Source organism: Engraulis encrasicolus, chromosome 10 (genome assembly GCF_034702125.1).
Source record: "Engraulis encrasicolus isolate BLACKSEA-1 chromosome 10, IST_EnEncr_1.0, whole genome shotgun sequence".
Classification (NCBI taxonomy): domain Eukaryota; kingdom Metazoa; phylum Chordata; class Actinopteri; order Clupeiformes; family Engraulidae; genus Engraulis; species Engraulis encrasicolus.
In genome coordinates, this window is record NC_085866.1 from 46,428,907 (window position 1) to 46,456,706 (window position 27,800).

Here is a 27,800-nt window from a genome sequence, read left to right on the forward strand (position 1 = left end):
TAACCCTAAACGCAATGCCGGCTACACCCTATCACAATGCACTGCTACGAGGAGCGAGCTGCCAAATTGTCGTTCTCCTCGTGATCGTCTTCCTCGTCCTCCTCCTTCACCGATGACGTGGAGGAGAAGAGGAACGTGTCGACCTGCACCTCCTCCTCATCCGATTGGATGACGGGGGTCTCTGGCCCGCCCTCGCTCGTTGTGTCCTGACTGTCGGGATCGGTGGAACCCGTGGATCCGGATGAGCCATGGCCTTTGGAGCCCGGGCGGCGCCGGATGGACCCCTGGAGCCCCACTCCGTCCTTGTAGACCACCTCATCATCATCATCATCGTTATCTTCGTCATCGTCATCTTCATCACAGACGTCTGGAAAACAGAATGATTTCCAGTACATGCATGCAAGACGGTTATTTAAGTGGTCGTTGGTGTATGATTTAGCTATAAATGAATAGATGATTTATGTGCATGGTAAGAGGGCAACACCGGGAGCGACATCTGTGCGACACCACCTTTTCGACTGCAGTATATTTACCTTTAACAATCGTTGACAATTCTGTGAACTTTTTTTTTGTGAAGATGAAATCCATGTCGCTATTCAGTGCATCATACCAGACCACCATTATTATACCACATGCTTATATTGCAGTGCTGCCCAACCAAACTATTCTACCCCGCAAGCATGGGTGGTAACAGCGCCATACCCAATACTGTGAGGGCGGCAGTTCACCAAAAGCCCCTGAGGTGGCACAGGTGAAAAGGTGGATTGAGGACACACCCAATCTTCAAAAGGATCTGAGGCATGGGAATATATGAGATAGATTATATTTAATAGCACTAGGAGCTGCCAAGAGACAGCACCCAGACTGGAGGACACTAGAAAGGAAGGTGTGGCCCTTGGCGGTTGGCCCAAATGGCTACAGCATCGCATTGTTATGCCGCCGGGGACCCGCATTTGATTCTGACCCAGATCATGTCCCGATCCTTACCTGTCTCTCCTGACTCCCTTCAAACTGTGCTGCTCAATAGAGGCAAGAAAAGCCTGAAAAATATCTTCCAAAAACAAAGGAAGGTGTGAAATAATGTTCTGTACCTGACGCTAAAAAAATAGATGACTCAGCTCTTATGCAGATTCCCAGGCGTCTATACGGAGCCTAGGGGCATGTATGAGATTTGTAGGCATGTTGATACTCGGCAGCTTTACCCATGCTTTTGTTTTAAAGTTTATTTTTGCTCGGATACTCAGTTACAGACCATTACTGATCGGTGTGTCACTTATAATGACAATTACTGTAATTTACTAAATGTCTTTCAGGAAAGTAATTGTGATAATAATAGTGTAGCATTATAGTAATAGCATGATAATATTACAGTATCTGGGCAAAGTTCCATATTAAAGCAACATTTCAAGCAAGGTCAGTTGTAGAGAGCAGCTCTCTATCGACTCAGTCCAGCCCCAACATTTTAATAATCTTAAACAACCAACAGTTTAATCAGTGAGGCAGTTTGAGCACGCTAAGATACTGGGCAAATTTCAGAATGATAAATGTATGCATCTTGGCTTCCACATAGTACCGCCCCTGCCACTAGGAGCAATTCAGGGTTAAGTATCTTGCTGAAGGACACATCGATGGGGACCAGACAGAGTGGGGCTTGAACCTGCAACTTTTTGTTTGCCGAACAGGCTCATCTACCAACTAAGCCACCAATGTGCCACCGTGCCAGCCACCATGTATATGAATGACTGCTCTATCTGCATCCTAAATTACATTCACTAACAGTTAGCAGACATTTGCACCCTAAGTAACTTACAGTAATTTAGGTACAGGGTTTTGGTTAGCATCTCTGGAACAATGTGAGGTTAGATTTCTTGCTTATGGGCACTTCAGCTATGAATTTGTGGTGATGTATTTATTACTCACAAGGTTTCATTTGTTCAAACCCAGCGGTTGCAGGATTTTTGTGTACTGATTTGAACCATAACCTTAGTTACTGTATAACCAATGGGTCCCTTCAAATACTGGGGTATGCAAACATTCTCTACATGTATGGTGAACTAATAATACAGTACACTGGGAAGGAGGGGGGAGGCCAGAGGGCCTGTGTCGCTGCCTGACTTGAGGAGTACAACCAGGGCCTCGTAGTTAGGGTGGGATTAAAATCTGCAACCATATGATCCCAACTCTACGATCCCAACCCAAGACATGCGATGCAATAATCCCATACCTGGGAGAGGGGATGCGAGGGGGCCCGTGTCGCTGCCCGAGTTGAGGAAGACGTCCAGGGCCTCGTGATCGGAGATGTCCATCAGGTCCATCTGCTCCAGCAGGTCCACATTCACCTCCATAGACGAGATGCTGCCCATAGGCGCTGCAGTGGATCAAAACATATGGCAGCATGTCAAATATATATTTTCACCCAAAGTAGCGTCCCTGTGCACAACCACTGTCCAGGTGCTGGTGATGTGCGGTGAGAGTAATCCAAGTAAATGAATTAATGAGAATATCAGTGTGCGGTATATTCATTCATGTATTCGTATATTTTAAACCCATTTTAGCCTGGAGAGACATACTGTATATACGCTGCATTTAGGGTCTTGGGATTTGAGCTTTTCTTATTAAAAAAATGGGTATGTTAGAGATGAATGAACACATTCTAATAAAAAATGAGTGCCCTAGCTTTTAAATGCAACTTATTTCATGTTTTTATGTGCTTTGGAGGCTGACATATTTAGGTTTTAATAGGCAGAGAGCACTTTTTTCCCAAAAAGTGCTCAGGCTAAAATGGGTTAAATAATGCTTGTCATAAATACTGCTGTTAATTTCAAAACATTATTTATGCAAGCATACAAAACTGTTTGTGTGTACTATAACTGTGTGAACTCTTTGCAACTCATCCACTGGTGCTCTTGAAAAACATTAAGACACTTATAAAGACACTGACGTTTCTTGTTGTCGATCTGCAGGTGTGAGGTGGAGAGGTAAACGTCCACGTCGTGTTGCAGCACCTCCTCAAAGAAGCGCTGCCTCTCCCTCAGCTTCAGCTGCTGGCCTGAGTCCATGTCCCCCAGCCTCTGACCGTGGTCCGCCTCCGCTGCACAGTACAACATACACAATGAAAGGCAAGTCAATGGACTGATGCTTAACCCAGTTTAGCCTGCAGACTCATATATGTTGTTTGACCTTTGGTGCCTGGAGCAACATATATGCTGCATTCAGGCTCTTGAGACTTCAGCTTTTTAAAAATAAATATGTGGGTATGTCACAGCTGAATGAACACATTCTAATGCTAGATGAGGGTCTTAGGGTTAAAATGCAACTTATTTAATTTTTACAGGCATGTGCATCAGAGATATTTAGGTTTTTAAAGGCTGAGGACAACTCTCCCAACAAGGACTTAGGCATTCAGCAGGCGATTTTTGCAGGTGCTTTAGGCATCAATGGGTTAAACTGAAACATTCAGACACGTGTCATTTTTTATTTACAGTCTGATGGGCAACATGGCATCATTAGTTACTACAGTCCAGTGCCACATCAATTAATCAATCAATCGCTTGGTTGAATTTGACAGGTAAAACCAGGTCATTTGTACTATAGTCTTTTGTCAGTCGTAAGTTTTGTAAATGTTTTAAGTAGGGGTGTAGTGGGCGTGGTACGGCGGAGTACGCAGTCCACCCACTTCTCCTGAGGTGAGATTTAATAAAGAACAATGCTGTCCGTGTTCGAATACAAAAAGGGGGTTGACATGATAAGTTGCCTAATTAATTGATGACCTCACAAAATCGCGTAGCCCCACTTTAAAAATCCCCACTATACCACTGAAAAAGTATGTGTGCATGTGGGTGGATATGAACAAGTACAACTTGTCCGCTTTTATTCTTTCCTTCTCCTAACAGCATAAAACATTTATTTAATTTCATACATAGCTACATTCACAGACAGTAGGCCTACCAGAGAATACACATGCAACCCCCCTGGTGTATCTAGTAAAGTGTGTTGCCATTCATCTTCAGCATTCACTCACATGCATGGCTGCAGGCTCACACACACACACACACACACACACACACACACACACACACACACACACACACACACACACACACACACACACACACACACACACACAGAGAGAGAGAGAGAGAGAGAGAGAGAGAGAGAGAGAGAGAGAGAGAGAGAGAGAGAGAGAGAGAGAGGGCACGCTAGCTGACAGAGGCCAGCCCATCACTTCTGTGTTATGATGGGTTGCAGTGGCACTAGTGATGTGCACAGGAGAGGTGTGGAGGGATGATTTATGTAATGTGCTTGTCAGTGCTGCTGAGATGAGATCCAATGGGTAGGTAGCTGAGCTCTATAATGGGAAGAAATCAATATCGCTATCCTCAGGAGAGCCGCAGTGATGGAGGCTACCCTGTGTGTGTGTGTGTGTGTGTGTGTGTGTGTGTGTGTGTGTGTGTGTGTGTGTGTGTGTGTGTGTGTGTGTGTGTGTGTGTGTGTGTGTGTGTGTGTGTGTGTGTGTGTGTGTGTGTGTGTGATGGGTGTATTGTAAATGGCACTAAGCTGTGGATGCTGTGTGTGTAAAGGAGGACTGGAAGCTGATGGCTAGTATTGGCCCGTATTATGGGAGCTCTGTACAGCATACATTCTGTAGTGTTAAAGCAACACTTAGAGAGTCAAGCCAATAACAACAGTGTCGCATTCAACTCTCTTAAAGGTGTACTGTGTAGGATGAGAGGTAGTACAGAGTAGGTGTTGCTACTATGCTGCTCGTTGAAAATGTGCTGTGCTGCCTACAGCCAAATTAGATTTTTTTCAAGAATATTTACAAAACAATAAACTAATATTTACTAGTATGACCAAAGTAGTTTTGTACTATGAAATGTGCCATTTTCCACTCATAATGAATACTTAGACCGATGGTGGTGGTAAGTATTTGTGAAAAAGTAGCATTTGTGAATGAGCAGCAGGAATTCTGGAAAGACAGTGCTAAAAATTTCACACAGTGCACCTCAATTAACTAATGTACCATGTTAGTCTCCAGTGCGTCAGAAACTGAGAAGGAGGCTGGCAGAGCGATATGGGGTGAGCCAATACTGGACTGGGACCACAAACCAGCCCGGGCATTTTGGCATAGCCTAGCGCCTCTCACCCATGCCATACTACAATTATACTGTCCACTGTATATTAAGGATGCACCGATGGGCCGTCCCATGTAAATGGTGGGCCGGTCTCAATGGGAATTTTTTTTTGAAACAAGCAAAAAGACAGAAGCATCGGCTCCTGATGACTGTCGGCCCACCGGGGAAATACCCGGTATGCCAGATGACCAGTCCAGCCCTGGGGTGAGCCATAATCCCGCTGACAGGCTACGGCAGCTCATAGGAGAGATGAAAGAAATGTAAGGAATCTGCAAAAAAGGAATGCTTTTTTTGAAAACCAAAAAGTGCTGAAATGGGTAAACCCAGCTAACTGAACTACAAAGGCAAACTGGCAGCAACTTTGTGAATGTTGAATTTGAGAAAAAAAGCGTTTAAAGTTGGCTTAACACAACGACAGTCAAACTCCTTGTTGGTGTAACCGTGATGATGCTTTTTTTTTGTTCTATTTAAAAGGAAAAAATGGCTATGAAGACCTTATTATGAAAGTCCATTTCAGACCTAAGCTCAACTCTGACAAAGTTATAATGGCTTTTTCTGTGGCTTCTTTCACTGTGGTTAGGTCAGCGAGTTTGTGTTGTGTTGGGAGGGTTAGGCATCCAATTTCGCTGACGGGGAACTGCGCTATACTATTGCGTGCATGCATGTGTGTGAATGGGTGTGGCTCTTCCTCTCTCCACATGTATGCATCAACCTGTCTGTCATTGAGTCAATGAGTTATCGTGTGTGAACTTGCACTCACACTAGGCTACATGAATCTAACTGTGAGTATACAGTATCAGCCTATTGCTCTCAGACTGAGTCACACTGCATGTTTTTTGGTGTGTTCCTGCATTAGTTTGCGTGTGTGTGAATGGACATGCATGACTGTTAAACTCCTGATGCTACCGTTTGTTGAGTTGTGGGTCTACCTGACTGTCACACACACGAGCCTGGCTCTTGTAGTGGTCAGAGAGGGGGGATTGTCTCGGGGGAGTAAATCAGTGTCACCCCTTCACAACACAGTTCAATATCTATTTCTACCCCACTTTCAGGACTCTTGAACTCTGTTGCGACCTGGCCCCATTCGCTACTGATTGCAACCATGTGCTACACCCACTTCCTGTACTCCTTAGCATTCTCTCGTTACGCCAGGAACATACATTCCATCCCTATTTGTAAGCCTATTATTCATGGGTGTTTCACCATGATTACCTTTGACACTGTCTTCTAATAGCGTATCATTACCCGTCAAACTTCAGCCTTGAGAAAAATTTGCTTCTTGCACAATACCACTTTGCTGCTGAGCATACTTACCATACTGTGGTGTGAAAATCACCAGAATGGAACCTTGTTGTCCATTCTAATATACAGCAGTGGTACAGTCGCTATTAAGACTTCTCTTGTACTCTGCATGGCACACTATGTTTCATGACTCTCAGTGTCTCCAGTAGCACATCAAGCTTTGCTTCAATGCACGGCTCAGCCATCTAAGTTTGACCACGTACTACAACACTTCATACTTTGTCATACAATGAAGCACATGATCAGTATGTCACACACACACACACACACACACACACACACACACACACACACACACACACACACACACACACACACACACACACACACACACACACACACACACACACACACACACACACACACACACACACACACACACACACACACATGAATTACAGAGTTTAGTCTGCCTGTCACATGTGTAGGTGTTTAGTGTCACCAAGTAAGCACTGCATTGTGTCCCACCTGGAGCCCTGGAGGGGACCTGTCTGATAGAGTGACCGCCATAAAAGTACATGTCAATCATCATCCTGAGTGACAAGGCACTTGGCCAGCCCAGCTCAACAGCCTGTGTTCTTCCTCCGTCAATCTAATCCCTTTTCTGCACTGTAAAGCTGGATGTGTTTAGTTACATGAAGTCAAAAAAATACCTTGAGAAGAATGGGTTATTGTTTTTTCTTTTAGAATGTTCACTGCGCTGCTATGTCTGGTGTAGCGAGTTGCACTGCTTATAGTGGAAGCTAATACTTGTGGCGGATAAGTCTTTTCACTAAACGCATCCAGTGCAGCTCAGTACCGCATGAGGAAGTTTTTTCAATTTCAATTTCTTTACTATTGAATAACCCCTTGAGATTAGACATCTCGTTTTTTGAGGGGGTCCCAAGTGTATCGTAATACTATGCCATTGCATAATTATGGCACGTGTTGCATTAGGTAGGCTATTTTGCAGGGTCAATTCAGCACACAATTCACACAGAGTATGAGCTTCTAGAGTGCTAAATACAGTTCTCTGAGTGAGCACAGTTACATGCACAAAATATTCAGGTACTGGAATACTTAATTTACATGTGTGGACGATGGTGGTGCTACAAAAATATTCCTGCAATATGGCCACATTCAGAATAAATAAAGAGTTTACAAAGTACATGACTCGTGCTCAAACCATATACTGCCACCATTACATTTGAAATGGCACTATCCTCATAACAACAAGCACCATGCCCAGATCCCTGTTTGACGAGCAAACCTGTTTTTCAGGTTTTCACTGCTTTATTCCGTCACATTATCCCCTTATGTTAATAGGACGGTGCAGGGCAGGGCACAGCATGGCAGGGTGCGAAGCCTGTGGGTGGGTCACCAGAGGTGAAACTCTCGGGTTTAGAAAGTAAAAACGCTGGCCCTGCCGTGGCCAACGGGTACGGCACTCGCCTCCCATGCGGTTGACCCGGGTTCCGTTCTCTTGTCCTTTGTCGACCCCTCCCCGTCTCTCTCCCGATTCGCTTCCTGTCCACCTCTCACACTGTCCTATCAAATAAAGTCGAAAAAGACAAAAAATAAATCTTGGGGAAAAAAGAAAGTAAAAACCCTGACTCAAATTGAATCCATGGTTCCAAGTAGTGGACAAAAATACAAGTGTATTAGACAGTGGTTTTAGTCTACTTTAAACCATTGCTTACATTTAATGGACCCGTTAGACTTGAGGTGTGCAAAAGCATTCTATGACAAATGTATTCCAAGTAGCTGATCCTAATTAGCCTTTTTCACCTTGACGACAAGCTCAATTGCTACGTTTACATGACGGTTTTAATCCCTAATTAATAATTCAGAATTAAATAGTTCCGTTGAGTTTCCTTTGACCTTTTATTTAATTCTGAATTAAGAAGTGTTTACATGACGTTTTCAAAGCGGAATTAATCTTTATTCAGAATTAAATGGAGTTAATTCCGAATTAAATATCTCATGTAAACGCAGCCATTGTTATGTCTATGCCACCGGATGTAACTAACACCTCCTTCAAATGTATTGAAATATTCAGTGTTTGAAGGTATCTGACGTCATGTGAGAAAGACCCAAGAGCACTCAGAACAGGTAGACCATCATTTACTCAAGTGAAGTCCCCTGTGTTTGAGGGGAACTGGCACGGCATGGTGTTTAGTTTCTGAACTGGGTTTTTGACTACCATATGTGCGCATAGGCTACCGCATACAATGTATTGCACATGTTGTATGACGGTGTGTGTGTGTGTGTGTGTGCGTGTGCGTGCGTGCGTGTGTGTATGTGTGTGTGTGTGTGTGTGTGTGTGTGTGTGTTAAGGATAGACCGATATTTATATCGGTATCGGGCCGATATTTGCATTTTTTAAGTGTATCGGTATCGGCCGATACGCGTGTGGTTTTGGCCGATACGCAATATTTATTATTTTATGTCATTCTGGGTTTTTTAAAAGCACCAAGACACTTTATTTTTTAATAAATAATACTTGATTGTTAGAAATTACTTGTTAGAGTGGGTTTTTATATGTTACAAGTTCATCCTCAATTTGATAATGTTAAAAAATGTTTATTTTTAACTTGAGACCTGGAATATTTGTATTTTTTTAACCTTTTTTTTTAAAACCCATATCGGCCCCAAATATCGGGTATTGGAAATCGGGTATCGGCCAAGGGTGATGAAAAAAAAAATCGGTATCGCATCGGCCATTAAAAAACCTGTATCGGTCGACCCCTAGTGTGTGCTTCTGTCTCTGTCTCTGTCTCTGTTTCTGTTACTGTTTCTGATTCTATCTCTCTCCCTCTCTCTCTCTCTCTCTCTCTCTCTCTCTCTCTCTCTCTCTCTCTCTCTCTCTCTCTTTCTCTCTCTCTCTCTCTCTCTCTCTCTCTCTATCTCTCTCTCTCTCATTGTATGATTCTGGCACTCAGGGGCTTTGAATAGGGTCTTGCCACCCTGCTGACATAAGAGAGTGAGGGAGACGAGGACAGTGATGGGTCAGGGGCTGCAGTGGCCTACTATATTCCATGCTGGGGGGAGGTGTATGATGATGATTCAGAAAGGTTATATAAAATCTCACTCTCTCTTCCCCATGGCCACACAACCCGGGTCGGATTGGGCTTGTCCCCTGTCCCCTTTCTTGCTACACAGCAGATTAGCATACTAAAGATGGAGCTTTTATCTGTTTTTAGATATGAACAAGTGAAGACCAATGTGACATTGTGACGTCGTTCCAACAACATCCCTCTGTTCTTCCACACCAATATCACAGCATCACTCCATTTTGGTTTCTGTAAGTGTAACGGAGGCCAACTTGCAGAGTGTGGCGTGGAACGTTCGTAATCCTCCCTCCCAAACTCTCAAACAGTAGCGCTGAGCTATCGGACTGGTCCTTTAGCTCAGTGGTATCGTGCTGTGTCTCCTATGCAGTATCGGTAGCGCTGAGCTATCGGACTGGTCCTTTTGTTCAGCGGTATCGTGCTGTGTCTCCCATGCCCAAACCGATGTGTTGACTAGGAAGTGGCAAGTTCGAGACCCGAGGGGGGGACTGCACAGGCATTCCTCAGTTACACGTACATAAGCAATGGTGCAACTAAGATGACGAGGTTATAGATAAGGACTTTGTTGTCTCCGTTCCATGAAAACGCAATCAATTCTCTCTCACTGACTGTATTTATTGGCAAATGGCAACATACTGTATGTTGTTTCCCTTACAAAGTAGGTGTGAGTTTTGGATGTAGACACTGTCACCAGATCTGTTTTTGAAACAAGCTCTTTTAACCACTGACTCCATGAATCACTGAAATTATTTGTTCCAGAGAAGCTGATAGGAGGCTGCACATAACACAACACACAATGTGCTTTTCATAACACAACTTTGCCAAGGATAGTTTAATTAAAACCTTGATTTATCATCGGCTGAGAGTATGTTCTGTCTAGACAATAATCTCTACATGTTGCTTCACTTTGGACTGGTTTCATTCATAATTTGCATACACGGTTCAAGCTGGCTCTGCTCCATCTGTTGTGGTATTCTGTATATTTCATCCCCATGCCCTTCCACTTAAAGGAACAGTCCATCTTTTTTTTTCACACATTTGCAGTATTTCCAAGTATTAAACATGAATGTGTGTGTACTTTTCTTCTCAGTTTAATCATTACTTACATTTATTAGTATTACAATTATTAGCAGAGCTTAGCATAACCAGGAAGCAGAGATGGGACCAAGTCACTAATTTGCAAGTCGCAAGTAAGTCTCAAGTCCTTCCAATCAAGTCCGAGTCAAGTCACAAGTTACGACACATTTGACTAAGTCAAGTCCAAGTCCAAGTCGTGCCAAAGCCAAGTCNAGTCCAAGTCGTATTTTTTCCAAGTCCAAGTCTTATATTTAACAAGTCACTTTGTATTCTATGTGCAATATTGACAATTATTTTTGGTCATAAATTCATTACCTCTCCACACTGCTTTGCATGTCCCCCTTCGCCAGTCATGTCCTTTATGAAAATCGACCATGGTATATCATGATTGCATGGTTCGGCATGGTTTTTGGTTTGACTTGGTTTAACTATAAAATGAACGATGGTTTTACTCTGAAAACTAAACATTATTCATTAAATTACACTTAGCTGCCGCTTTTTTTATCCAACGCATATATTGGTGACAGTCCCTGGAGCAATGTGGGGTTAGGTGCCTTGCTCAAAGGCACTTCAGTCATGGATGGAGGTGCAGTGAGGGCTAAGGGAGGGATTTGAACCTGCAACTCTGTGATCTACAGTCCAACTCTCTAACCATTACACCACGACTGCAAACACGTTTTCATGTTTTTTTGGGAGACCATGAAACCCACAATTAACCATTGTTTTTTGAGCATGATGGTTAAACCATAGACAGAAACCATGCTGAATAAAACATGAAAACCATGAATAACCATGATCCATGGTTAGTCAGGAGCCACATTTTTCATGGTTACAAAAAAACATGGAGTAGCCATAGTGATACTATGGATGGTTCAGAGTACTTAGAGAGACCATGGTTACTACAATAAAACCATGAATGATTTTCGTAAGGGGTTCTAAACAAAAATAGTAGGTCTACTGGTACTGTTTAAGGGCAAATTGTTTAGTTTTTCTTTCTTTCATGATTTTTTTCCCACACACAAATGCAAAAAAATGATATAGGGCCTATTCATTGACTTGGGACGCTATTGCAAGTCATTGCAAGCTAAAACGGTCAAGTCGAGTCAAGTCTTGAGTCAATAGCATACAATTCGAAGCAAGTCACAAGTNATTCCTAATATTGGCAAGTCAAGTCTCAAGTCGAGTAATTTGTGACTCAAGTCACAAGTCAGTCCAAGTCACAAGTCACAAGTCCACATCTCTGCCAGGAAGTGGATAGAAAGCTTTAGCATCAAGCCACAAGTGATCACTGGACTGAATTGCCTTCATTTGACAGGACAGTCGAAGATGGTGACAGGAAGCGAATGGGACAGAGACAGGGGAGGATCGGGTAATGACCCTGGCCGGACTCGAACCGGGGTCCCCGTGGGTGGGCATGCAATTTAATAGCCATTTTGTCAGGGCTTCCCTACATATGAGCAATTTCCTGGTTGAGGTGGACTGTTCCTTTAAGGATTGGTCATCTTATACCTAATACCTATATCTAATGGCATGGCCTGCCCTATAGAGACTGATTGACCATTTTTGATAGCTCACTTCTGATGCTTAATTAATCTCAGTCAAATGTTTGCATATTGTTAAATGTATTGTAGTTTAGAACAGCTCAAGTATGTAAATGTTGACGTCAGAAATTAAACATGATAGCCTTTAACAATACGTTCTTATTACATATATTATATAATTCTGATATGCATGAAGCCTGTATAGTCGTAATGGTGGTAGCACAGTTGAAGCAGAAAGAGGAGGAGGAGAAGAAAGATCAAGAAAAGGAGGAAGAGGAGTAGAGAGGAGAGGAGTGGTGGATGACAGGGAGGAAGAGCAAGAGAGGAGGAGGAGTGAGAGAGAGTGGAGTGGAGGGGAGGAAAATAAGGAGTAAAGAAGGACGTTTGGTAAGGATGAGGGGGAGGGGGAAATGTTGAAGCAGAGTAAAGAAGAAAAAGAGGAGGATGAAGAGGAGGGGGGTTGAGGAGGAGAGGGACTGGGAGGAGGGCAGGAATGCCAGTGCACTGCTGGCCAGTCCATCCTGGAGCCATCTCTGTACCCAGCTCGTATGCCATCTTATGCAACTCAACCACCACAGACCGCCCTCTCTGCTCTTCTCTCTGCTCTCTGCTCTCTGCTCTGCAGCTCTCTGCATGCTGTTACACAATCACACTAATGTTATGCTGTTACAGACCATTAGAAGCCACTTGTCACAATCGCTTTTGACAGGCGCTCAAAGGATCTCGCTCACTCAGCCTCTTGCAGATCCTCTTTCATTCTCTCTCTCTCTCTCTCTCTCTCTCTCTCTCTCTCTCTCTCTCTCTCTCTCTCTCTCTCTCTCTCTCTCTCTCTCTCTCTCTCTCTCTCATTCTCTCCCTCTTTTGTTTGGATTGTGTTCAAATCCGTTTCCTCCTTAATGTTATCCAAGGGATTAATGTTACATATTTGCAGAATTCTGACAATATGGTGTACTTACTAATATACCAGCCACCGTGACATTCCTGTTAACCTAGGAACCATGCAGTCAAATGCAGTACATACAGTCAGGGCCGCTGACAGCTTTGGCTGGGCCCAGGACAAAGTAATCTGAAAGGGCCCCCCACCCAATACATTCAATGTATTGAGGGTGCAATTATGGGCCCCCGATCTCCCTGGGCCCGGGACAACTGACTCCCTTGTCCCCCCTTGTTGGCTTCCCTGCACACAGTACAGCTCTTGGTAGGTTAATGTCAAGTTGTCTTTGCAAGGAGATTTACTGCGTACACTCTTTTGTCATGGTATAATGTCAAGTTGTTGTGACAAAGAGTAAACATGTATGTTGTGTGAAGATATTATTGGAGACATCCATCACAATTTAGCAATACGTCAGTGTGATGGAGTGACCATCACTAGGGTTGTGGGTGTGTTCTGACTAACATACCAACGAGCCTGGCTCTTTGGTGTAGCGGTCAGAGCCCCAGTTTACTACTCCAGAAGGTCTGGGTTCAAGTCCCACCTGGGCAACTCTACTCCCCTTCGCTACAAATGGTGTCAGAAGTGGGATGGTACCGTGAGGCCATCGGAAGCGTACCCATTGTGTGTCAGCCGTAATCCCATGTGAGGGACCCCCAGGATTGGTGACCCCGGTGTGAGGGACCCCGGTGATGGGTGAAGCATTGATGACGGGGCACACTGGATGGGAGAAGCATGATGGACAGTTGCGTGAGGGACACCATGAGTGTGTGAAGCGCACGGGTGCGCTTCCCGAAGGGGAAGGCAGTGTGATGGAGTGACCATCACTAGGGTTGTGGGTGTGTTCTAACTAACATGCCAAAGAGCTTGACTCTTTGGTGTAGCGGTCAGAGCCCCAGTTTACTACCCCTGAAGGTCTGGGTTCAAGTCCCACCTGGGCAACTCTACTCCCCTTCGCTACGTCAGATTAACTATGAAGCAGAACAATTTGCCAAATGGAAATTTATGACAGCAGGCAATCCCAGCCATTTAGAGTATACTGTGTGGGCTACTTATCGTGGCAGGTGGCACATCTTAGTTATGTAGTTGTGGCCTTGTTCACAAGCCTTGCAATAAAGTGTTAATATTTTACTTAAATTTACTGCATACTTACTTTTAACTTATACTTATGGACCCTGTTCAGAGGAAATAAAAAGGTCTGCTATTTCTGTTAAGACCTGAAGTAAGCGTGGAAGCACCTGGGGCATGAAATAAAGTGTAAACATTTTACTTGGGGTATACTCATTCACAGTACTTTACTTACACATATAGTGCCTGTTTCTGTGTTACTAATTCAGCGTGTTGAGGATATTCAAAGTCCTGCTACTTCTGCTAACACCTGAAGCGAAGGTGGAGGCATCTGGCACATGGTTCAAAAGGGTTTGCCGTAAATCCCGAAGTTAATTATGGGTGTGTATGGGTGTGACTAGAGTGCCACCTTAGCACATTATGCTAAGGGACATACAAAAAAGTTGTTCGGTTTTTTCCCTCAGGAGTTGTCTGTGCGTGAGTGGTGACAATATTAGTGCTTACAGTAAACTTTGTTCTAACATGCACATTGCACATGCAGAACAGTTGTAATAATCATAAACATGCAAACAAATACTGAAACGTTATCGTCCACTTAATCTTTCCAAATTTGCAACCTTTAGCTTGCTTCACTGTCATAATCAGGGCAAAATGGATGTGTAAACGCACAATGTATAATGAATATGCAGTTTTCAGGAAACAAGAATGCCACTCCCCATATACAGGATAGATTATATTGACCCCAATTCCCACCTCATCTGTTATGTTTGTACTAAATGGCCCATGCAACTAAATGGTCCATGCAACCTAACTACCTTGTGAAGTCCACTTTAGGTCAAGAGAGTCAAGTCAAGACACAAGAACAACAAAAAAACAGTACTTGGAAGCTTAAAGGAGCACTTCTGCCAATTTCAATATGCTGCTGTATTGCTCACGCTACCCTTGACTTGTCAGTACCCGGTGATGCTGCATTTTTCGGCTCAGCCTTTTCTGAGATCTGAGCTATTCTAATGGGGGCAGATTTTGTTAACATTAAAAACTTTCTTAACATAGGCCTTCTCCAAATATTTTGCCAAAATGTATCACTGTTTGCTAGTTGTCTGCTGATGTTCCATAACCTTTTGGATGTTGTTGGGAATAAATGAAGATGTTTTTTGAAATGTAAATAAACACCTGACCCCATCACAATGACCAGGATCTTGGAATAGGCTGAAAAAAAAACCTCAGGTACTGACAAGTCCAGTGTAGTGTGAGCATTACAATTGCATGTTGAAATTGGCTGAAGTTATCCTTTAACAAAGGCCAAATATTTAAAAATAAATTATCTTTCTCTACAATACTCTTCCCAGGAAAATAACTGAAAGTGCTGTTTACAGGATGAAACTTTAAAATATAAACCAATGAAAAAAAGAGTCTGGACAGATTAATAACACTACCATCTATCTGCCTGACACAGCATCCAAGTAGCATAAATGAAAGCGATCTCAATGGGATCTGTCCTGTCACACCGCACTGCTTTACTCCACCTCCGGCCTTTAAGCCCACAGTGTCATTAGAGGTTCTCTAGCAGTCGATTTCCACCGAAGTTACCTTTGTAATCAAAAAGCTGCGAGGACCCGCCTGCCAGTTTCCTGGAGGGTATAAAAGCGGTGCCGCACCATGTATCAAGTCATCAATAATCCCCTTCACTTTGTGAAACACTTGAGTTTCGTAGCAGGCTTAACTGTCCACCCTACGAACATGCCAAGCCATGCGCTGAATTCCACTGAATCTGAATCCACTAAAACCACTATTTATACCTGTATTATAGTTTTCAGTGTGATTAATGAGTATATCTTATTGTTATACTGTGTAGCGAAGGGGAGTAGATTTGCGCAGCCGGGACTCGAACCCGGAACTTCTGGGGTATAGTAGTAAACTGGGGCTCGGACCGCTACACCAAAGAGCCAGGCTCGTTGGCAAGTTAGTCAGAACACACCCGCAACCCTAGTGATGGTCACTCCATCACGCTGCCTTCTCCTTCGGGAAGCGCACCTGTGCGCTTCACCCACTCATGGTGTCCCTCACGCAACTGCCCATCATGCTTCTCCCATCCAGTGTGCCCCACCATCAATGCTTCACCCATCACTGGGGTCCTTGACACCAGGGTCAGCAATCCTGGGGATCCCTCACATGGAATTACGGCTCACACACAATGAGTACGCTTCCGATGGCCTCACGGTATCCATCCCACTTCTTACACCATTTATAGCGAAGGGGAGTAGAGTTGCTCAGCCGGGACTCGACCCTGGACCTTCTGGGATAGTAAACTGGGAATCTGACCGCTACACCAAAGAGCCAGGCTCGTTGGCATGTTAGTCAGAACACACTCACAACCCTAGTGATGGTCACTCCATCACATACTGAAAGGTTTGTAGAGAAGAATGTGAATGTCTAGCCGAGTCCGCATTTGAACTCTTGGAGCCCTTGTTTAACCCCAGATGCTGTTTGAACAGTATTATGGGAGACCTTACTGATGCCTTGTTCATGACTCAGCTTGTATATGTGTGTGGTATTCCAGCTGCACAGCAGTGGATAGGTGTAGCTCTTCAGAGGGTGGTCAGCACAGCACAGAAGATCACCAGCTGTCCCCTACCCTCCCCTTCTCCTGTCGCTGTCTCAAGAAAGCAAAACAAATCATCAGAGACCCCTGCCACTCTGGACCTAAACTGTTTGAGCTGCTGCCATTAGGCAGACATTACAGGGCTCTTTTTACAAGAACTAACAGACTGAAAGACAGTTTTTATCCAAAAGCTATCTGCACTACATTTTGCACAGATAACTTTTTAAAGTCTTACTTAAAAAAAAAAAAAGTTTTAAGGTTTTTTTTTAAAAGGACCAGGAGCATCTGCACTTTACTGTACTAATTTCGTTGTTTCGTTGTACCTGTTCATTCATTCATTAATTCCTTTGGTTCCTTTTATAATGACTATCAGAGAGACTATCAATGATGATACTGTATAGTCATTGTGCAAGACTAATAATAGGTAGACAGGTCTTGAAGGCTAGTATTCAGATTAGACAGTCACACGACTACAATTCATAATTTACGACCGTGACAAGCAAACCAAGAGGACAAACAGCAACTGCGGGTTTCGTACCACAGATTCCATCTCTGATTGTGCTCTCCATTGACCAACACTAAAGCACTTAATACTAACACACTGTACTGGGAGAGGTATGGCAGTGAGGAAATAATCCTTTCACATTTGATTTGATTTTCGGATCACTTGCATTCAGAATGAATGCACACACCCTCGTTACCTACCTGCCTACATAGTGAATACATAAATCATAATTGCACAAATCATTGATGACAATGACGCTCCCTGAGAATAACTGAAGTGCTGTTCCTTTGACTTCAGCAGATTCCCCTGCAATGTGTCACTGCTGTACCTGAACACACCCTGTTGACACCAGCCTTGGCACCCTGACTGACGCACAGTATTGCTTTCACGCCATGTGACAGTCGTGTGGGAAAATGATGGTGTTGATTGAAGATCTATCTAACGTCTCTAGTTTTCTGGCACAGGAACTGGAAGCCTTTTTTTCTGAAACAATAGTACATGAATAATACACAGGAATCTATATTGGAATATGTTAGAAATATATGATTATATTTGATATAGGCCTACCTGTATACTTTTTCAATATTATACAGTAAATGAAAAGATTGCAATTGTTGCCAATTTCATACATTTAGCTTCCATTTACAGTATATAATTTATTGTGATATACCAAATACATAATCTATTATATGACATAATACTACAGTATATATTGTCATGCAATATGTTGTGAAATACAATTGTGAAATCACTATTATATACAGTATATATATATATTTTCACATTTTAAATACTGCGTATATGAGGCCTTCCTAGTACGTACAGTAGGCCATGGCCTAATACCCACAAGTGTCAAAGGGTTTAAGTGCACATCGGACGTTCGGTGGTAGTGGTGTGGTGCTTGTGTACGAGACGCCAGCAGTGATACCGTAGTACGTTGTAGCTCAGAGCCCATAAGGGGATTACAGGGGCCGATCTGATGGGCTTATTGTTAAGTGACCTCTAACCTTCAGGCCACCATGGGGCATGGCATCTTGTGCCCCCCCCCACCACCACCACCACCACCAACAACAACAACACCCTCAGGCCACCCACCAGGGGGCACACATGAGTCTTACAACACCGCCAAACAACACTACCTGCAGGGCCCGCTCAGGGCTTAGGCTGGGCCCAATGACAAAGTTATCGGATAACCCCCACCCAATGCATACAATGTAATGAGTACCCAATTCTGGGGCCCTTTTCACCCTGGGCTTTAGACAACTGACCTATTTGTGTCCTGTCCCCCCCTGTTGGCTTCCCTGACTACCAGCAACAACTTAATGAACTCTCAGACATACCGGTAGCTTCCTTACATAACTGGGCACTGAGCCCTGTCACTTTGTAGCGGCCTACCTAAGCTGCCTTAAGACCACCATGACACAGGGGTTTAGACGCACTGGACAGGACAGCGAGTTAAGGCAGAAAAAAGTGTGTGTGTGTGTGTGTTGTGTGTGTGTGTGTGTGTGTGTGTGTGTGTGTGTGTGTGTGTGTGTGTGTGTGTGTGTGTGTGTGTGTGTGTGTGTGTGTGTGTGTGTGCGTGCGTGCATGCGTGCGTGCATGCGTGTGTGCATGCGTGGGTGTGTTTGAGTGTGTGTATCCATGTGTGTAAAACACAAACTGTTCAAAGATTATGTCATCATGCAAAGCATGTAAGGCTTTTAACCTTTGACGCATGTTGTGTCCCTTAAGCATGGGATGAATATGGTTTGCAGATTGGGCTTGTGTGGCTGAAGAATACTGCCTTCAAGTACCGGCACAATATTCTGTTACTACAGTGGTAAACATTAAAGTTATATATAGTAGGCTTGCTTTTAGTTGTGGTTATCAATTATCGTGTTGGAAATATAATTGCATTGTCATCAATTTTTAATTAAATGCAGTATACATGCAGGTAAATAGTTTGTTTATAATGTATATATGTATTTATAATGTATGCATGCCTCATGCCAGTGTAATGATATCCATATGTTGTCGGTACTTAATTGCAAGTTGGATGCCAAGGTGTACATCATGCACTAAATTGTGTTCAGACTGAGTAAATAAAAAATGAAGTCTATCACGGCATTAATGTGTGCCACATGCACTGATATGAAAATGGCATTGCAATGAAGGAGACCCAATATAATGTAAACAATGTGAATACTCATAACTGTTGACTGTTTTTTATAATATAAAAGCAGCCATTCAAACTGTAATGCCAAGGCAATACTGGTTGAGTTTAAATAAACCACGTGCATGCATACGTACATTCATTACATCATGTGCTTCCTCAAGGCTTCTCTGGGCTGTTGCTGGTTTCAGGGTCCAATGTGTCAGACTTCTCTGAACACCCTTTCATAAGGACAGCCCTGAGATGGACTGATTTGTATTGACTAATGTGTCTGTCAAATGTACTGTCAGCCCAGCAGACAGCTTTGTCCTTGGTGTGCATACGTCTTCCAGACCTCTGTACTGTATTTATGTATTTATGGTACACTCTGCAAGGCAGCGTAGAGCTCAGACTGAGGAGATATGCATCATTGTGCCTCTGACAGTCTGACTGTCTATGATGTCTGGAGGCCAGGAACAAGATATACGGCATGCCAATGTAAAAAAAATGTTTTTAATGTAGCGTAATGTAAACTGTGCAAAGCTACATACTATGTGTCTTGGTAAATCTATATGCAGGCGCACACAGTACAATGTTCCACCAAATTGTATTGTACATGTCAAGCCACGCTGAATATTTTAACTTTGTGGAATCATGGCTCATTCAAATCTAGAACCTGAACTAGAGATTATAAGAACCGTGAAGTGTAGTGCCTTCTAGCTTTGTTTACAGTAACAGGATTTGTCAGTCCTGGTGAGCTTACCAGCCATACAGTATAGCCTGCCTGACATACGTACCAAACTAAACATGTAGACAGAGCTTAGTCTGGGAAAGCTCTCATAGTCTTGCACTTGTAATCTGAGTGAATGGTCTGATCTGAATGTGAAATTCAATGAAGCAACTGAAAGTGAAACCCTGAAGCCTTAATGTGATGGACAAAGTAGTGGAATATGCTGTGAATAAGCAAGCCGACCTGACTAATTTTATGGCACCTGTTCTAACTTTGCTGTTACCAGAATGGTAATGACCAAGTCATAGTAGTGTATTATCATTGCTAAATGCTCTGTGTAATGTCATGGTAGTGTAGTAGTAATATGGCACTGTAGTAAAGTCATGGGCATGGCAGTCATGGTTAGGGTGTCAGACTTGTAGCCCAAAGGTTGCCGGTTGAACTGCTGTGTCACAATGACAATGGGAGTTGGAGTTTCCCAGGTGGGCTTTCACTTTCAAAGTCTTTTACATAGCATTGCGCTCCACTGGCGGAACAGTGCGCATTATGAGACTACCATGATATTATGTGCAGTGTCATGGGCAGCAGTTTGGTTGGTCTGAGACTCCAGCCCAATTCTTTATCACCACCACTGCAAATGATGACTGCTAATGAAGTCTTAAGGAGTTCCACGTTGCTCATGGCTATTTGCACTCAGCCTTGCACATTTAGGTGTGCAAACTGGCTGTCTGCTCAGTCGCCATCTGCCAAACAAACACCTAAGGACTTTGGTGTTGAAGCTGTACAGCTGGCATGCAAGTTAGTATGCGGCTCTTCTAGTGACCTCTTTGTCCCCCCTGTCGGCTTCCCTGAGTGTATGTGTATGTGTATGTGAATGTGTATGTGTATGTGTATTTGTGTGTGTGTGTGTGTGTGTGTGTGTATGTGTATGTGTATGTGTGTGTGTATGTGTATGTGTATGTGTCATAGCACCTTCAAAGAGCTGATGGAAGGAGAAGGGCAAGGTTAGGTATGTAGTATGTGTGGATGTGTTCGCCATGCACGCTGAAACCCAATAGTTTGCTGTTTTTGTATCACCTCTCTTGTGATTTCCCAAATTAATTTTATTTTCGGCAGTTGAAAAGAACTTGTGTGAGGATTCATTATTCCCAAGTGATATTTCACCTACACTCTGGTGCCTATAAAGCAATGCAGGAGAAAGGAGTATAGTAATCCACCATATGGAGAAAAAAACAGCATTTTCCAAAGTGGTGACAGATGACTGCAGTGTCGGGCCGTAATGGAGTAATGGGCTGCTGAGGAATTGCAGCCACTGAGTGAAATTTATTGTCCATTCGCTACCATGCAGTGCGAATAGCCTACGATGCATTGCTAGATTGGATTCAAGATGGGGGTAAAAAAAGAGAGATCCAATCAAACGCTGCATGGGACAACCCCAAGTGATCAAGGGCCATGATACAAACACATCCACTCGCAAGTACTTAAAACGTTTGTCCTCTCCTGTTTTCTTTCACTCTCCTTACCGCAGTGCCATCACCCTCTGACCCTCTGTTCGTGCAAAATCCTAAAAGTCACCGAATGGTGTCGGATGATAGAGCATTTACTTGTGGATGTTTATAGCCTACAGCAGTGGTCTCCATATGATGGCACGCGGGCCAGATCCGGCCCAGGTATGGCAAATAATTGGCCCGCAATGAGGTTGGAACAAATGAAAACATATACAAGTGCTGTCTGTGGCAATACAGTCAGGAAACTTGTTTGGCCCTCAGCCTCATTTGCACAACATAATTTGACCCTTGGGGGAAAATAATTGGAGACCAATGGCCTACAGTATGCGGTCAGTACCTACATGTTTTGCAGCTTTTAAGTGTATTTTCTTCTCTACTGCATATTAAAATATGGATTACATGTTGTCTTATGGTCCCTTTTATATGAATTAGGTATAGTGTAGTTTAACAAGGTAACAGCATGTAACATCCTATTGATGCTGTACAAGTACAATAACAAAGGAACCAAAAAGTATTCACAACATTTTGTTTTATTACTTTTCTATTGATATTATGATTATTATTATTGTTGTTGTTAGAAGTAGTAATACTGTAGTAGTAGTAGTACTAGTAGTAGTATGCACACTAACAAAGAAACCGTAATCTTCTGCCTCACATCCAATTCTGTTTGTGCATGTCCAGCTTCAGTGGTGTATGTAAGTATTGGGGGATGGACACATGTTCAGTGTTCAGGAGGCTGAACAGCAAACTGCAGCATCAGCATGTAATGTCACTGGAGGTGATAAAGCCTTAGGACCACCATAAAAATATGCTAAATTAAAAAAATGTTGGCGGGTATTTAAAATAAATTACAACCCCTTAGAAATACCATGAAAAGGGCCCTTTTTTGTAGATGCTGCTTTATTTATTAGAATACACACCCCCATCTCCAGGGCCGCAGACAGCTTCGGTCGGGCCCGGGACATCATCATCTGAAAGGCCCCCCAGTCATGTAATGGGGACCCATTTCTGGGCCCCTCTCTCAGTGGGCCTGGGACAACTGATCCCGTTGTCCGCCCCTGTTGTCTTCCCTGCCCATCCCCCATCTGAGTATGCGATACTCTCTGCAATAGATTTCCGCTAAGCTGGAGGTATCCAGGCCAGCATCATCCACCTGCTTCCATCAAAGTCACGGCCCATTTATCCGGGCAGTTTATCATGTCAGGGTGAGCCGCGTAAGCTCTCCGTACATTAGATATTGATATCAGGACTTTTTCTAGGATTTTTTGGCATGAGGGAGCATCATGGCAGGTTACAGGGGGTGAAGGGGGGTGTTCCCCCCCATGAATGAGAAATTTATTAGGGGCGCTCAAATATATATATATAAAAATAAAAGTATGAGGGTGCACCCACGGAGGTATGAGGGTGGAGCGCCCCTATTTCCCCGTTCAGAAAAAGCCCTGGATATGTTCTGGAAGAGGGGTTACCTCCAAGCGGCCGGTCTACAGATCAAATTCAGCCTTATCTGACTCTAACAGCTGGGGCTACGGCCAAACACCAGTCCAGGGCATCTTACTACTGCGCTTCATGCACTGTGGCTTTTATGCTGCCCCTGTCCACTCAAACTTCCCCTGCTCTGAACCCCTTCACCTCTCTTTCTCTCTCTCCTTTTTGTCACTCTTTTCCTCTCTTTCTTTCTTCTCTCTTTTTTCTCTCTCTCTCTCTCTCTCTCTCTCTCTCTCTCTCTCTCTCTCTCTCTCTCTCTCTCTCTCTCTCTCTCTCTCTCTCTCTCTCTCTCTGTCTCTCTCTACTCTCTATCGGTTTCCATCTGTCTGTCTCTCTCTCCATGTCTACCTCAAGTGCACTCTCTCTCACTCCTTCTCTTTTTTTCCAAGCACTCTTTCTCTATCGGTTTTTCTCTCCATTCATCCACCTCTCTCTCTCTCTCTCTCTCTCTCTCTCTCTCTCTCTCTCTCTCTCTCTCTCTCTCTCTCTCTCTCTCTCTCTCCATCCATTTACCTCTGTATCTCTCTCCTGGGACTGAGGTCATAGCCCAGTAAATGAGATCACCTCCCATTTAAAAGTACAGTGTGAAAGCCTGTACTCACCGTCCAACACCGCGCACCCTCCACATCCCACCCCCCACCCCTAACACACACACACACACACACACACACACACACACACACACACACACACACACACACACACACACACACACACACACACACACACACACACACACACACACACACACCATCATCACCATCATCCCCATCAGCCCACCAAAGCTTTTAGCTGCGCTCCAGTCAAGGGCACATCCATTCCGGATAACAGACCTTTGTCTAGAAGTCCAGACCACAGCCAGATATTGCGATCAGTACACTAATTTCATCTATAGGCGATATCCATCTACGGACATTTCAGTAATGACTACCACCTGGAAAAAAAAATATGAACTGTGTAACTTGCCGCCCTCAATGCTCAGGTACATTACTGTATTTATTATCTATAAAAAAATACACTGTCTTTTCCAAGGAAAGACTGCTCTTAGAGCAATATTCAAATTTGGTATCTGTGGTAAAATAAGGGTGACGTAAAGAAATAATGGCTACATGTTTTAACTTATTGCACTAATAATCCACACTTGGAAAGGGCTGTGGATTTTTTTTTGTATTTTGTTAAGCAAATCACAATGACCTCACCGCTGATGGATAGGGTTTAATATCTTTGCTTACATAAGTAATATCTTAAGCCCTTGTTTTTCTTACGCCCACGTAGCTCTGTTGGCGGCAACATACTGAGCCATATCCACCCTGAGCCAAAAAGACAAACCAAAAAAACCAGAACAAGAGGAAGAAGAAAAAAAACGACTCCACGCAGCTTGCACAAATTATGAGTTTGACTAAATTGCCTCTGACGTTGTCCTCATAGGTTTCGCTACAGTGAACACGGGCCACAAACAGAGGACAGAAAATAACTGTGAGGCTGGTTGGCTGGCTGGCTGACTGTGTGACTGAGGTATTGTCACTGGGTGCTGTGTTGTGGCGTTGTCTCAACATGAAGAAACAGCAACCCAAAACATGCACACACATTCACACGGACACGCACACAAACACTCACTCACTGCTGATTGTCTTGCTGCGAAACAGTATGTTTATGGAGATGCGAGACACTCACACAGATTGCATTTTGCATTTTTGGAAGTCTACCAAATTTCGCATGCCCGCCATTTCTGTTTATTTGTCATTATTGGATTGTTGATCAGGGGTGCGTTTCTCGAAAGCGTAGTTGTTAGCCAGCTAGCAACTTCGGTAGTTGCCAATGGGAAATTGCATTGCAAACAATAAAGTAGCTGATGTAGTTAGCAACTATGGTTTCAAGAAATGCACCCCAGAGTTGCATAGAGAGGGCGTACGGCATAGTGGTGGCATGGAAGCGTGTGGCCTTCAGAAGATCCCAGTCTCGCGGAAAATCAACTGCATGCTTTGTGGTGCCGCTACGATATAGCCTCGTTTTTCGTGGTTGGGCAACACGTACTGTCGTCGAAAGTGGGTGAGAGAGAGGACGAGAAAGAGCGAGTGAGAGAGAGAGACCACCCGAGCAGCGTGCATTCCGGGAGGGAAGCGCTGTCGTTGTGTCAGCTTCATGCCATCTCTCCCTTCCTCCAACATTGTCCCTAACCCTAACCCTAACCCTAACCTTAACCTTAACCCTAAACTTAACCCTAAATCACTTGTTTGAAATGTTTGATTACTGTCGTTTCCAGTTAGCCTTCACTCACGCTTGATTGTTGACGTCCGTCCACATTATTCTTCCCCCCAGAACCAAACTACACCAATTGTCAATTCCCCCTTTCGTCACCCAACCATGAGAAACGAGGCTATTCGTAACGGCACCACGAGGCTTAACGTTGATTTTTTTTCTGTTTTTCTCGTAAAGACTTCACGAATGGCCCGAGATACGATTGTTCAGACTGATATTTTGTCAGTGAAAGGAATGAATTCTCTATGCACAGCTTCTGCTGCCGCAGATGTGCAGTCAAAAATGTATTCGCTTTGCACGCTGGTGAATTTAGATTTGCTGCGAGATTATCTATTTTAGTGAACAATGGGTTCTGCCACTGTTTCCCGAGATTCACTTTAAAGGTCTGTGGTTGTACAATGATTTCCCTCTTTTCTCTGGATAATATTTTATCCCTGTTAAAGAGAGCGTAACAGAGCAGAGCTAACTATGTTTTGGCTGTGTCAATCTCACTAGCCCTCCCTGCTGCTCCCAGCTCGACTGACTAGCGCTCTACTTGTATTGCGAAAATATATAACTGTCTTTGCTGTGTGTCAACATCTTCGACCTATATTTAAGTCCCAACCCCCCACCTGCCCAACTCAGACACTCAGTCAGAAGGACACACACAAACACACGCACTCATGCATGCACAAACACACACACACACACACCTCCTGTCTCTTTCACTGTCACTCTCCCACTCTTCTCTCTCTCTCCCCTCATCTCTCTCTCTCTCTCTCTCTCTCTCTCTCTCTCTCTCTCTCTCTCTCTCTCTCTCTCTCTCTCTCTCTCTCTCTCTCTCTCTCTCTCTCTCTCTCCACATGTAGGGCATGTGAGCAGATTATTTCCTTACATAAGGAAGCAAGTGCTGCATCCATTCATAGACCATGTGGTTTCCCCCATGTGCACACGTAGCAAAACACAACCATCAACACCACTGATTCTGATAAAATTGACAAAATGATAGTCAAATGTTTGCACCATATTTTAAAAAGTAAAAAAGGTGCACCCAGACCTAGTATTTTAGAAGCAAATCTGTGTGAATATTCTATTCTAAAGTCGAGAACTGTAAAAAGACTTTTGAATGCAACTGGCATCCTTATTCCACAGTCAGCACCATATTGCTGAGCTAACCCCAACACAATGAGCTCTCACGGAAATGAATGCAAAGCCAGATCTATAAGCTAGCTAGTTAGTGACAATTAGCTAACTGGTGACATGCAGCAGCCATTGAGCTGACCCTCCAATGCTGCAGGTCATTCAGAAGCCTACTAATGGTATTAAAAGCAATGGAAACCGATGGGAAACCCAATAAAACCAATGACCAAACACAGATCGTGAAAGGGTTAATCTGTAATAACCCCGACTGGCTATAACTCACTGAGTCTGGGTCAGCATTGGCACCAAGTCAAGTGCTGTTGTAGCAGGCTGGAAATCAAACATACTCAGGAGACTGCAGAGCCATTTCAAGGTGTTTGGGGGGGCCCTAGTTAAATAGGGACTTGGGGCCCTTTTCTTCTTTCCAGAGAAGAAGGGGAAGGGCCCCCTTCAAGAGAGATTCCAATAGCATTGTCGTTGTACTTTTTGGATATCGAAAGTAGGGAGGAATTGCCACATTCACCAAGTGGTCATTTAGTGTCATTTGAATACAAATATTTAACCAGTCATTGCCATGGGGGGCACTTTTCAGATGGGGGGCCCTGGGAATGGCCTAATTTGCTTGCCTGGTTGTGACAGGCCTAGGAGTCTGAAGTGGGTTTTGCACTAATAGCCACGTTTGTCATCTTCTTAATTAAAGGGAAGAGAAGTGTGCTACTTTCAATGCGACAAATGCTGCACTTTACTTTGTGTTGGTCTAGACAAAAATTTTACTTTTTTAAGATGATATTTAAACATTATTAAGGAGATGCTAGCGAACAAAACACAACAGACGTGCAAGACAATTAGTGTTACACCCGTTGGTGTTAATGAGAACTAATTACGGGTCTGACCACACAGAAGCTAATTTTGAAAGATAACATCTGGCATCTCATCGGTTGGATCCTTGCTTGTTTTGAAATAAATGTACCCATTTTATTCAACTTCCACTTCCACTTCACTAACAACAAGCTGTCAACCTGAAACAGCTGGTGCATCAATGAAACAGAAACACGGCCACACTGGCAAATAGTTATCCTCCAAGACTACTGGCATGTTCAGCACTTTGCAACAGATCACAAGAACCTCCTGACTGCCCTTCTGACTGACTGTGTTGAAAAGTGTCAAGACTGTTCAGGTGTCGGCTAAGCGATGTCTTTCATGCAGCTAGCCCGTGTATAATGTGAAAGCCTCTATAGTGTTTTCATTGGACGAGAAGCTAAAATGGAATGTTGAAGGTACTCACATGACAGGCGTTTGCTGTGCGTCGGCGCCCCAGATCCTGATAGAGCTGACATGTTGATAATGGCACCTGCTA

At 43.7% G+C, this 27,800-nt stretch overlaps 1 protein-coding gene across 1 annotated transcript; it reads right to left on the minus strand.

Moving 5' to 3' along the window:
- Positions 1–27,800, minus strand: LOC134456281 (dysbindin-like). Its single transcript, XM_063207658.1, has 4 exons — positions 27,729–27,800; positions 2,942–3,091; positions 2,225–2,368; positions 1–367 (listed from the first exon to the last, which is right to left on the minus strand). The coding sequence occupies exons 1-4, from the start codon at positions 27,778–27,780 to the stop codon at positions 45–47; spliced, it is 669 nt and encodes a 222-aa protein (XP_063063728.1). The 5' UTR covers positions 27,781–27,800; the 3' UTR covers positions 1–44.

Coding starts and splice junctions, on each gene's coding strand:
- LOC134456281 (XM_063207658.1), bottom strand. CDS start 27,780: ATGTCAGCTCTATCAGGATCTGGGGCGCCGACGCACAGCAAACGCCTG. Junction 2,369..2,941: donor GCAGATCGACAACAAGAAAC/GTCAGTGTCTTT, acceptor GATCCACTGCAG/CGCCTATGGGCAGCATCTCG. Junction 368..2,224: donor CCTCGCATCCCCTCTCCCAG/GTATGGGATTAT, acceptor TCTGTTTTCCAG/ACGTCTGTGATGAAGATGAC.